This window comes from Caretta caretta, chromosome 5 (assembly GCF_965140235.1).
Source record: "Caretta caretta isolate rCarCar2 chromosome 5, rCarCar1.hap1, whole genome shotgun sequence".
NCBI classification, from domain to species: Eukaryota; Metazoa; Chordata; order Testudines; family Cheloniidae; genus Caretta; species Caretta caretta.
In genome coordinates, this window is record NC_134210.1 from 47869606 (window position 1) to 47883557 (window position 13952).

A 13952-nucleotide genomic window follows, 5' to 3' on the forward strand; every position below is an offset into this window, starting at 1 on the left:
GCTGTTCAACTACAGGCTGAGCAAGTGCAGAATGGTGGTAGAATGTGCATTTGGACGTTTAAAGGCGCGCTGGCGCAGTTTACTGACTCGCTTAGACCTCAGCGAAACCAATATTCCCACTGTTATTACTGCTTGCTGTGTGCTCCACAATATCTGTGAGAGTAAGGGGGAGACGTTTATGGCGGGGTGGGAGGTTGAGGCAAATCGCCTGGCTGCTGGTTACGCGCAGCCAGACACCAGGGCGGTTAGAAGAGCACAGGAGGGCGCGGTACGCATCAGAGAAGCTTTGAAAACCAGTTTCATGACTGGCCAGGCTACGGTGTGAAAGTTCTGTTTGTTTCTCCTTGATGAACCCCCCCGCCCCTTGGTTCACTCTACTTCCCTGTAAGCTAACCACCCTCCCCTCCTCCCTTTAATCATTGCTTGCAGAGCCAATAAAGTCATTGCTGCTTCACAGTCATGCATTCGTTATTCATTCATCACACAAATAGGGGGATGACTACCAAGGTATCCCAGGAGGGGTGGTGGAGGAGGGAAGGAAAATGCCACACAGCACTTTAAGCACAGCACTTTAAAAGTTTACAACTTTAAAATTTATTGAATGACAGCCTTCTTTTTTTTGGGCAATCCTCTGTGGTGGAGTGGCTGGTTGGCCGGAGGCCCCCCCACCGCGTTCTTGGGCGTCTGGGTGTGGAGGCTATGGAACTTGGGGAGGAGGGCGGTTGGTTACAGAGGGGCTGCAGTGGCAGTCTGTGCTCCAGCTGCCTTTGCTGCAGCTCAACCATACACTGGAGCATACTGGTTTGGTCCTGCAGCAGCCTCAGCATTGAATCCTGCCTCCTCTCATCACGCTGCCGCCACCTTTGAGCTTCAGCCCTGTCTTCAGCCCGCCACTTACTCTCTTCAGCCCGCCACTTACTCTCTTCAGCCCTCCACCTCTCCTCCCGGTCATTTTGTGCTTTCCTGCACTCTGACATTATTTGCCTCCACGCATTCGTCTGTGCTCTGTCAGTGTGGGAGGACAGCATGAGCTCGGAGAACATTTCATCGCGAGTGCGTTTTTTTTTCTTTCTAAGCTTCACTAGCCTCTGGGAAGGAGAAGATCCTGTGATCATTGAAACACATGCAGCTGGTGGAGAAAAAAAAAGGGACAGCGGTATTTAAAAAGACACATTTTATAAAACAGTCGCTACACTCTTTCAGGGTAAACCTTGCTGTTAACATTACATACATAGCACATGTGCTTTCGTTACAAGGTCGCATTTTGCCTCCTCCCACCGCGTGAACGGATTTTGGTTGAATGCCAGCAAACATACACTGCAATGCTTTGTTCTACAGTGATTCCCGAGTACATGTTACTGGCCTGGAGTGGTAAAGTGTCCTACCATGAAGGACGAAATAAGGCTGCCCTCCCCAGAAACCTTTTGCAAAGGCAGAACCGCAAATGCCAGGGCAAAGTAATCCTTTCACATGCTTGCTTTTAAACCATGTATAGCATTTTAAAAGGTACACTCACCAGAGGTCCCTTCTCCGCCTGCTGAGTCCAGGAGGCAGCCTTGGGTGGGTTCGGGGGGTACTGGCTCCAGGTCTAGGGTGAGAAACAGTTCCTGGCTGTCGGGAAAACCGGTTTCTCCGCTTGCTTGCTGTGAGCTATCTACAACCTCCTCATCATCATCTTCTTCGTCCCCAAAACCTACTTCCGTATTGCCTCCATCTCCATTGAAGGAGTCAAACAACACGGCTGGGGTAGTGGTGGCTGAACCCCCTAAAATGGCATGCAGCTCATCATAGAAGCGGCATGTTTGGGGCTCTGACCCAGAGCGGCTGTTCGCCTCTCTGGTTTTCTGGTAGGCTTGCCTCAGCTCCTTCAGTTTCACGCGGCACTGCTTCGGGTCCCTGTTATCTGTCCTTCATGCCCTGGGAGATTTTCAGAAAGGTTTTGGCATTTCGAAAACTGGAACGGAGTTCTGATAGCACGGATTCCTCTCCCCAAACAGCGATCAGATCCCGTACCTTCCGTTCGGTCCATGCTGGAGCTCTTTTGCGATTCTGGGACTCCATCATGGTCACCTGTGCTGATGAACTCTGCATGGTCACCTGCAGCTTGCCACGCTGGCCAAACAGGAAATGAGATTCAAAAGTTCGCGGTTCTTTTCCTGTCTACCTGGCCAGTGCATCTGAGTTGAGAGTGCTGTCCAGAGCGGTCATAATGGAGCACTCTGGGATAGCTCCCGGAGGCCAATACCATCGAATTGTGTCCACAGTACCCGAAATTCGAGCCGGCAACGTCGATTTAAGCGCTAATCCACTTGTCAGGGGTGGAGTAAGGAAATCGATTTTAAGAGCCCTTTAAGTCGAAATAAAGGGCTTCATTGTGTGGACGGGTGCAGGTTTAAATCGATTTAACGCTGCTAAATTCGACCTAAAGTCCTAGTGTAGACCAGGGCTAAGTCCTTCTTTATACACAAAAGCAGAGGAAGAATACAGGCAGACTGCAGAAGCTTCCCCATACTACCCCAACACTGACCAAAGCAGGGTTTAAAATTGCAACAGAAAAAGTCCTACTACCAATCTCTTAAACCATCCCACCCCCATCAAAAATTACTTAGACCAAAAGAAATTGAAACAAACAGAGCCCCAAATATACCCTCAAGGTAACACCCACAATATGGGGCAAGTGTCACTAAAGGTCAGTTTTCACATTTAAAGCAATTGACTCCTAGTAATATTTTGTGCTTGTATAGCACCATATATATGAAGTTCTCAAAATGCTTTACAAACATTAATGAAGTCTTAACACACACCTTTGACATAGGTAATATTTTATTTTGAGATAGGAAAACTGAGGCACAGAAATTGTTAGTTGTCTGAGTTCACACAAGATGTCTGTGGCATAAACAGGAACTGAACCCACATCTTCCAGTTCTCAGTCCCATGTCATAGCCAAAAGACGATCCTTCCTCCCCTTGGATAGGTCTTTTAGGGCTAGTCACATATGTGCACTGTATAATTCTCCAGCCACTGAAATAAGACTATAATCTTACATTCCATAATGTGTATTTCCATGTACGATTAAACATATGGCAAGTTTCATAAACACAGAAAAATTTAAAAAAATGAAAGAAAGCAGAAGAGCTTACCCAAATCCAGAAAATAAGCGACAGAGGAGAAAGAGGCCATAGCCCTGGACAAATGATGACAGGAAGGCAAAGAATCCATTGACAGACATGCATATCAGGAGAGACTGCCTCCTTCCCACCTTGTCTGCCAAGCCTCCCCAGAAGAATGCCCCCAACATCATCCCAAGGTACACTATGCTACCTGCAACACACAGAAAACAAGATGTTACTTTGTGAACTGACACCAATTGACCAAAAATTAATCATAACATGCTACAGTATTTTTCCAGCAAACTTTTTAACTTGTGAAATTACAGAACAGGAAGTAATTTTGTCCCCTATCTGCTTATGAGTGAGTTAGGTGTGTAAATCTGCACATTCATCTGTGGAAGAATAGACACCCTATTGTGGCTGACTCTTTTGCTCGAGACACATTGAGGCTTAATATATTATTAAACTAGGTGCCTCTAGCTATAGGCAGATAAGTAAGAAGTGGAGAAAAAGTTCCAACTATCCCACAGCAGCACACTGCATGCACAATAACACCGCAAAAATTTAAATCTGCCCTACAGAAGTGCATTGCTGGAAACCTATTAAAAACAAGCAGTTATGTGTGGGATCATTAGCCACCAGTAGTTATTAAAAACAAGTTGTCCTTACTCTAAGAGTTAAGAAACAAAGGAATGCTAGTTATCAGAGTGTAGCAGTACCAAAGAACCCCCACTTTGTTGTTTGTCTCTTTTTCTATAGTACAGTCTGTGCCAGGTGTGGCCAAACGGTGGTTCGTGAGCCGCATGCAGCTCTTTTACAGTTAAAGTGCAGCTCCCAGAGCCCCCCATGCATTCCCCCTCCATTCTCCGCCTACAAGACTGGGAAGGGGAGACCTTGGGGCTTCTGCCCTGCGGAGGAGTGGTGGGACGAGGGGCTTCTGCCCTGCAGGGAGGGGAGTCTAAGGGCTTTAGCCCAGTGGGGGGGCATCGGGGCAGAAGCCCCACACCCTAATACGCGCCGCCCCGTAGGGCAGGTTGTGCGTATCTTGCGGCTCTCCAACTTCTGAAGATTATTGTATGCAGCTTGGGGGTCAGTAAGTTTGGCCACTCCTGGTCTGTGCGTTCCTCAAATAGTATTGTCCTAAACAAAAGACAACACTTGAACAACACTGCTTTAAAAAAACTTTTTAAACATGGCCAAACACATTAAAATAACACAGTGAAAAAATTCTTTGTGGATATTATAATAAAGTGATGCTGTTTTAAATTTACAATGACGTGTATGATATCGATTAAAAAATTGGACCCTTCAAACTCACCAGTAAATTCACTTCAACTAAAGAAAAAGAGAACTGTCAGGATAAAAATCATATTTAAAAAAATCTTTACCTACAGGACGGTCATCATCTTAGAGTATAAAAATTGACAAGTTAATGTAAATAGCTTTCAGAAATCTAGGGGTTTTTTTTTTGGTTTTTACTCCTTGCACTTCTCTCTACTTGGACAATGAAAATAGCATAGTTCATTTCTAGTCAATTTCATTTTCAGGTTCTAATGCACTGGGACAATGCTGCAAGGGTATTTTATTTTAGTTTGTATGTTACATTTCACATCAACACTTATTAGTCTCAGGTTTTGTAAAATACATACATACCTATATACACATTTTTGGCCAAATGGGACCTTACAGTGTCCCATTATTTCACAAACGTGGATCAGACAAATGGCATGTCAGTCACACACATTTAGCAAAACTATCTCAACAGTGACATTACCATTTCATGCAAGATACATGCTTTATCCTGTTACACTGATTAAAAAGATCTTGAGTTTGACTGTTAGAAACTTAACAGTTTAGTGAAACATAACTCAAAAGTCAGAACAGTTTGTGTGAAATCACAGTACAATTATAAATCCTAGTTTGTAGTCTTAGAGAGTGCTATCCAACAAACTAAATCTGACTGGTAAAGGCAGTGACTGTCCTTGATCTCTGCCCAGGTCAAATCAGATTTTTATTTTGTTTTTGCTGCTTGTTTTAACCTGTCTTCTGTTCCTTCTCCCCACCTCCCACATTCTTATCAAAATTTCTGGTTGGACATCACCCACTAATGGCTGCTGCCCTATTATATGTCCTATACAGAATAGGTGCTTAAAAGGAGAATAGCTGGGAGCAGGTTATTAGTTAGAAAGTCCTGCTCCCCCTCTTGGAATTGGATAATGAATAATAATATAGAGATAAGCATTATCCATTCACTGTTTGTAAACCCAATATCCTCTACAGCAGTGGTCTCCAAACTGGGGTGCGCGCACCCCAAGGGGTTGCGCAAGATGATCCCAGGGGGTGCACGGCAGCAGGAGCACTGCCGGACAGCACTCCACCATTTTTTTTCTTCGGCAGCAGCTCTGCACGTCCACGGCTGGTGTTCCCCTCCAGCAGGTCTTCCATTCTTCTTCCGTCGGCAGTGCATCTGCGGCTGGTCTTCCAGTCTTCACCGCAGGGGTGTGCGAGCCAAAAACTTTGGAGACCACTGCTCTACAGAATAGCCAATGTCGGATGATGTCTCTGAGGGTTGATTTTGCATTTAGAACTCTGAGTTAGCTGTAAGAACTGTAAAATCACCAGTAGGCTGAGAACTCCCTGAAGTATACATTTAAGAGGGTCACATTGTCTATTCCAGAAAATGCATGTGATATTTTGCACTTATGAAAGATGACCCTTCTATCCTGGTTCAGAAACAAGTACATAAATAATCACGGATCATGTGGAATATTCAAGACTTGTCACCATGGAATAAACAGGTCTCAGTACATTTTTTTTATATAAACATGGCCTCCATTTCCAGGATTTGTATTTATTCATTCTCAGTGACGCAAACAAAAACATTAACTTCTCAAGTCTGAGAGTCATACATGTTTCATGTACACATCATGTCCAGATTAACGCACCATTTAAACAGAAACATTTGGCCTGTATCCTCCTGAGCAGTCTGCTCTTGTGGAGCTGTTCCTGTCTCTCAGCTTTATTGAAAAGGAACCAGCCTTTCTTATTCCGTCAGCAGGATAATGAGTTTTCTATCCTCCAGTTATCTGGGTCAAAAAGAATATTGGCCCTTCCTCAGACTAGTCAAGTTGGGAACGAGGAAAGTAGCCTCCCTTAATCATTAATGGTGTCCTGTACTAATGGTCCAGCTTTTCTACAGCTATTTAGCTTTTTGCCAAATATAAAATAGGGACAGGATGTTTTTGGTCCAAGAGGGTCTCCTCCATGAGTGCCAAAAGGCCTGTACACATATGACAAGTCCATTGCTGCTCAGCCCTGAGATTGGTAACCTTCCTGGTGTGAAGGCAGAGTGCTAGCTTCCCTCAAAAAAGCAGCAATTAGGTGCCTTCTCAAGATCTCTCTCAATGCTGGTAATCTTCCTAATTACCAGTGCGCCTCTCAACTTCCTTTTTGGGGGAAGATTGGGAATATGGCAAGGGAGTTAACTCTGGAATCTTTTAGTGTCATCAGATTTCCTTGATCCTTTTCGATTTAGAGTTTGACCGAGGAATGGCATGGAGCCTGCACTACTCTCACTGGTTGATGATTTCCTAGTGATGGGCAAAGAGTCTACACGCAGTGATTTTATTACATCTGTTAGTATCTTTTTATACTGTAAAGATGGGGTTTTCTTAACTAGCATATACACAGTTCATAGCTGGGGTAGAAGGTATGGCTCAAGTATTTCTGGTTTCTAAGAAATCTCCGTGGATGATTTGGAACAATTACCTGAGTTGTCTCTTACATGTAGGGGATTATTGCATTACCCTTTAGATGGGCTTGCTCTTGAAGCTTACTTGGAAATCACAAATGGAGGAAAACGTGATGGTTTTCCTGCTTAATAGCATTAGCTGTAGGAAACGTATTAGACCTATTTTGACAACTGCTTTGTCACTATATCTATTTCAGGGGGCAGCTCGTTTGGTTGAATTTTATTCTTGAAGCCCTGAATGATTTGAGTCCAGGCTGTCAGAGACCACAGCTTTCCATGCTTGTTGAGGTTAGTTGCTGTAGCATTTCAAGTATAGGAAGGCCCATGGTGCACAATTCACCTCTTTTCCCAGATTTATTCTTGAGGATGGTAGGATGGATTGGGTGTATGGGTTTTTTGGAAATCTTTTTTTCCCTTTGCTTCTCAGGCAAATAGTGTGTGCTTTATTAAACATACATCTTTCTTTGTAGTGCATAAAAAGGCACAATAGGGCAGACCTAAGCAGAGCTTATTCTTCTTCTCCATCCCTCCTCTATCATTTTTTATAGCGTGGATACCACCACCATGATCCCCATCACTCAGATGTCACAAACTTGGGATCTCATGATAAACTCATCCCTCTTCTCCTCATGAAGACACACAGTTTCCAAGTCTTGCAATTCCAAGAATATAAACCTTCCTCTTTGTCTCAATAGCTAAAACCATTGTCCATACCCTGGCCATTAACTCTGCTTTAGCCTGTCTCTTACCCACGTCGCTTCCCTGAACTGCATTCAAAATACAGCTGCGAAGATCATCTTTCTCAGCTGTCATTCACCCCATGTCACTCCCCACTGAATCCCTCCCCTAGTTCCTATTTTGCCATCTCATAAGGTCCTACATAATTCCTCCCTAGTCAGCTTTCATTTATATTTCTGTCAATGATACCCAGTTTCAAAGCACCTTCCTGTCTTCCCCTCCTTTCTCTTTTTTGCATCTCCTTCTGTATGGCCCCCTTTACACAGAACACACTTCCAACCCCAGACAACCAAGTTCACTTCCTCTCTTCTTTCAAATCACTCCTCAAGACTAATTCTTTTCTGCAATGTCCACAATAAGCAGTGAAAGCAACAAGGGAGATACAAAATTCTACCGAACAATTGATGTAGCAGAATCATCATATAACATAGATTCATAGATATTTAGGTCAGAAGGGACCATTATGATCATCTAGTCTGACCTCCTGCACAACGCAGGCCACAGAATTTCACCCACCACTCCTGCAAAAAACCTCACAACTATATCTGTGCTACTGAAGTCCTCAAATTGTAGTTTAAAGACTTCAAGAAGCAGAGAATCCTCCAGCAAGTGACCCGTGCCCCATGCTACAGAGGAAGGTGAAAAACCTCCAGGGCCTCTTCCAATCTGCCCTGGAGGAAAATTCCTTCCCGACCCCAAATATCGCGATCAGCTAAACCCTGAGCATATGGGCAAGATTCATCAGCCAGATACTACAGAAAATTCTTTCCTGGGTAACTCAGATCCCACCCCATCTAATATCCCATCACAGGCCATTGGGCCTATTTACCATGAATATTTAATTACCAAAACCATGTTATCCCATCATACCATCTCCTCCATAAACTTATTGAGTTTAATCTTAAAGCCAGATAGATCTTTTGCCCCCACTGCTTCCCTTGGAAGGCTATTCCAAAACTTCACTCCTCTGATGGTTAGAAACCTTCATCTAATTTCTAGTCTAAATTTCCTGGTAGCCAGTTTATATCCATTTGTTCTTGTGTCCACATTGGTACTGAGCTTAAATAATTCCTCTCCCTCTCCGGTATTTATCCCTCTGATATATTTATAGAGAGCAATCATATCTCCCCTCAACCCCACAACCTTCTTTTAGTTAGGCTAAACAAGCCAAGCCAAGACAAGACAAGCCAATCAGATAACCACATCATTTTAACCTCCATCCTCCCTTTTCCCCATTCCACGTATATCCAAGAGTTCATTGCTTTTGTTTGTCACTTCATGTCAATAACAACATTGTAAATGGCTTAGGGAAGAGCATATCTCTTTTATTTGCTTTATAAATCACTTAGTGCATTTGATACATTTCATAAAAAATTTTAGATGTCCAAAAAATAATGTGTAAAACACCCCTCTTTTGGACAACCCACGCTCCCTTTCTCAGGAACTTTAAAAGCACAGGCCACCACCGTAGATAAATGTATACCTTAAGACTTAACATGTCACGTGGAAGACAGAATTCTGGTAATCGCACATTTGAGCACACTGCAGCTGGTACCATAGCTTGTTCCATTTTTTGGTACTATGCACTTATGGATCTGAGATAAGAATCAAGCCTTTAAAGAACACATGTGCTGTTGCTATCTGACAAGCATATTAGGTTAGACACTGGTCTCAGAGACCCCCCCAATGACAATTTTTTTCAGGAAAATAAATCTTGCTTTAAAATACAAAGACTACAAGTGTTGCACCCTGAATAATGATTTCATTTCCTCAATGAAGTGTTACGCAGTCCAAGCACACACAGTTATCTGGTAGAGAACCCTTGAAAACAACTCAGTGGCAGTAGAAAACAAACTAATCCCATGCTAAAATTAACATGCTCACCTGCTGTCTTTGTTTTCAAAGTAATAACAATTTGCTTCACTTTTTTTTTTTTTTTTTGCATACTGGGAATGCACCACACTCCAAGGATTTTCCTGTTAAACACATGCATAACAGATACAAAATACATGCTTTGTGGCTTTCCTCATCAGATTAGGGACTGTCTTTCTAAACATACTACAAATAATCTGCAAAAGTGCTTTCCCCAGACTCTTCTTTCCTCCAGAACATGGATTGAAATGTCTGCATTGGAAGGGCAATGAAAAGCAATGTCTGCATTGGAAGGGCAATGAAAAGTGGTGAAAACAATTATTGCCCGGCCACACCAGAAGAAAGACAGGAAGGAGGAGGCAATGGATGTGGTTTAATTAGATTGCCACATTATTCACCTAAAATATCAGGGCATACCCAACAATAATTGTACAATGAATGTCATCATCCTGTCCTTAATCATTTCCATATAATCCCCAGTCTGGTCTCAGCCACTGGATGGCTGGGACCCCGCTGCCCTTCCCTCATCTGAGATTAAGGGGGTTATAAAAGAGGGGGACTGGCTTCTCACTGGTCTAGTTGTAGGAGCCTCAACTATCCTCTTACTCAGCTCCCTTCAGAGATGCTTTCCTTCAAATCCTTTCTAAACTGTTTTATCTGATAACTATATCCCTTCCATAACAGTAACTGCCACATCTGCCACATGGAGACCCCAGCAATGATGCCTGACTGCCTCCTCCCACCCCCACGAGGTTAATATCAGACATAATTATATCCATTCCCCCAGCAGACAGGCATACCCTGTCCTCCCTGAATAACTCAGATGCCCAGTAAGAGGTCCCAGTGAAGAATTACCAACTCCCCTTGGGTACATACGAATATAGCCACCTAGCTATTCACAGACCCCCTGGACTTACTGACCCATCAAGTCTTCATTCCCCCCCCCCCCACACACACACACTCTGTGCTGCAACATGTCAGGCCCAAATAATTGTCACCCCACAGAACAATTCCTGAATCTGCCCAAAAGCCCATGTAGCTCTAAGTAGCAATTTGACCTCCTTACATCTTCCCAAATCACTTTCACTGTCTATTGGCTGCCACATTGAGCTGTACCTCAGTTTCCCTAATCAGTACCTTCTAGATCTTGGCTGCAGCCACCCCCTCCCTGTGCCCATTTCTCCTAGTTTGATTCCTCAGTTCTGTTGAAATCTTGGCTGCAGCTATCCCAACCTGCACCTCCATTTTCCCCCCAGTTTTGATTTCCCCATCTCAGCTAGCTTCCTGGCCAAGTCCATCCCAAGCTGTGCCTCAATTTGCCCAATTTTGATCCCCAGTTTCAGCTGCACTATTGGTTGTAGCCATGCCTGACCCATGAGCCTGAGCCACGCCTCAAAGTTTTCCTCAGCTCATCCCCCAGTTTTGTCTGGAGTCTTGGCCACCACCATTCCAAGCCATACCACAGTTTCCCATAACTTGGGTCCCCTTTTTCAGCGGGAGTCTTGACCTATGCCTCAGTTTTCCCAATTCTGGTCCCCAATTTTATTTGGAGTCCTGACTGCAGCCACCTTGAGCTTTGGTTCCCAAATATGTCCCTAAATTCCCCCCCCGAGTTGGATCAGAGGTGTTTGATCCGTAACATTGGGTCTACTGGGGAATCCCATGCTCAGCTGGATGCTGCCTGCATCCCAGTCCTGCACCCCTGCATAGTCTGGAGAGTGCCCAGAGTGTTACTTGCCCACCCCTTAATGGCCAGACTCTAAGACTTGGGGAATCCCAGGAAAGACATTCCAAACTCTGGGAATGTCCCTGTACTTCCCCTATTCTCATTCCCATACCCAGCCAGTCATACTGTCTCGCCACTCCCCCGTCAGAGGGGCCACACAGCTCTGTGAACAGCCAGCCATGCTGGTCCACTCACCTGAGGGCCTCCATACTAGCTGCCACACCCAGGCAGCCACCTTGTCCCCCAAATAGGCCCCCTACTCCCTCCTCTATGGTATGGGGAGCCCCAGCCAGCCCTCTGACCCCAAGGAGACACCCAATCACTTCTCTGCAGTAAGAGGGGTCTGGTCAGTTCCCCTTCCCCTACCACGAGCCACTCCCCTTCTTCCTCTGGCTCAGGCTCCCCTTTGCCCCCACGCCTGCTGCTTTTGTTGCCAGCCCAATCCAGGTAAAAGGGGGCTTGGTTTGCCAAATTCTCAAACTGCATAGGATATAAATACCCCCAGCCCAGCTGCTTCCATTTTTCTTCTTCCCTGCGAACCTTCCCCACACTTCCCCTCTACTACCTGTTATAGTAGGAAGGGTGCCCTTAAAGGAGGCAAAAAACCCAACCCCACTCAACCCTCTTTCCTCCAGCAACCTGGACAAGGACTTACCACATGGAGGCTGTGGCGAGCACATTTTGTGAAATAATTCAGTTGATGATCGGCATCTAAAGGGACATTTAGTCTAGACCAGTGGTTCTCAATCTTTTTTTATTTGCGAACCCATAAAAAATTTCAAATAGAGGTGCGGACTCCTTTGGAAATATTAGACATAGTCCGCAGAGCCCCAGGCATCTGCAGACCACAAATTGAGAACCAGTGGTCTAGAGAATGTCTACTTCATGTGCACACGTTTGGGATACCCAAGGCTAGATGTTCAAAAGTGCTCAGCACTCAACGGCTCCCATTGTGACACTTATGGCTAGATTTTCCAAAGATTTCAGCACCCAGAATCTGACCACTTATTTTGGTACCTAAGTGAGCTTTGCGCTCTTTTGAAAATCTGGCCCTAAATACACATTGCATTAAGTGGTATAACAGTAAAGTAGACTAGCATGCAGTAGAATAATACAGTTAATCAGTGGTGCTATGTCCTCCTGTTAAACCAGCGTTTGCTTTAGTATATTTAGCGTATGGCAGCTCCCCCTAAATGTGTGCTGATTTCATCAATTTCCCTTTTTTAATTGCTTTAGACTGAGTGAGGAAAGTAATTCAAAAAATTAGAAGCAGCCTCTTAGTAAAAAGTGACCCCTTTCTTTGAAATAAGATTATTTGTACTTTGGAAAATAAGTTCCTAGACACAAAATCCTAAAATGGTTCCAAATAAGAGAAAGTTAGCTGTTATCTAGAAACACACAATACTTTACTTATTGTTGTATTTATTCATACAAGGGACTTCTTGCAAGCTTCCATTATGGAAATATAAATATAAATACCAAAGAATTTAAGTGCCATGTCTAGCATAATGAATAGAAATACCCAGATCTATCTTTGTTTTAACCCTGATTAAAAGTGTACATAGAATGTAAAGATTATAATCTTTCACTACTTTATTTGATTCTTGCCTGTAGTTGGTCTGCCTGATCAGAGAGACCGTGGAGAGAATTATAACCCACACAGCAGTTTCCCTGAGACAAACATAGCTTCTAATTAAATTGTTCATAACATGATCTAATTAAAACAAAAGGTTTTACACCTTTAAAGAAAGAACAAATATAAGCACAACTGTAATTACTCTAGAAATAGTAGAACAAGAACTTCACATTCAAACCCATGCTACTCCCCATTTCCCTGTGTATTCAGAATACTAGCTCTTCAGGTCTACTCATCATATTGCACTGCTCACCTTTGCATATGAGCTGCATTCAAAGAACCTTAAACAGAGAGAGAAGGATGTCCGAATTCTAACTCCAGTGTCTGACCCTCTTGCCACAACCTGACCCTCCTGCAGACACAAACCATCTGTGAACTAGTTTCCTCCTTCCTCAAAACACTTTTTCATGCAAACACTGCAAAAGGCTTTTTTTTCATTTGGCAAAGTGAGGGGAAGTCAGTTGCTGACAGGTAATTTGGGATATGGATGGAAGGACTAAAACTTCCCGTCCTCATTCTTCTTCCCTTCAAGATGATATATGGTACTCCCAACAATCCTTGAAGTCAGTGAGACTCCTCTCACTAGTCAAATAAGGCACATGCCTAAGGGTTGGAGTAGGTCCTTAGAGAGGGGCAACAGCTTCCCTCTAATCAAAATCTGGCCATGTCCCCATCTGTATTCATTTTGTCTCATACACTTATACGCTAAATGATTGCGCCTATCTAACTTACAATATATGCAAATCCCAAAGCAGTACTGAACATCAGTCTTTTCCTCTATTACCATTCTCTAATCTAATCTACTTCTTCTGCATTCCCTTTTATGACATCTGCAGAGGAAGACAATTAATTAAAGCCTTAGGTCAGCAATTTGGAACTGTCTAGTGCTAATATTTAATTACACAGTCACTTTGAGGGTTTTTTTTATCCTGCTAAATACGTTAACGTATTTACAAACATCCCGGTTTTTCCTGCTTTCACATGCACTTGACAATTGTGAAAATAATTCTAACAAGTAATGTCTATTAGCCACAAATCTTAACAAAATTAGGATTATAAAAAATGCACAGCAATTTTTCAATCCAAATACAAATGTGTGTACAAATGTTTCATGTTTGT

The 13952-nt window shown here is 43.5% G+C and overlaps 1 protein-coding gene across 3 annotated transcripts in view; it reads right to left on the reverse strand.

Annotated features, from left to right (window-relative positions):
* SV2C (synaptic vesicle glycoprotein 2C) overlaps positions 1-13952 on the reverse strand; it is a 216921-nt gene that overhangs the window by 120109 nt on the left and 82860 nt on the right. For all 3 annotated transcript variants that reach the window (XM_048851524.2, XM_048851525.2, XM_048851526.2), the window contains one exon: positions 3141-3321. In XM_048851524.2, coding sequence (XP_048707481.1) covers positions 3141-3321 — 181 coding nt within the window. The remainder of the gene's footprint in view (positions 1-3140; positions 3322-13952) is intronic.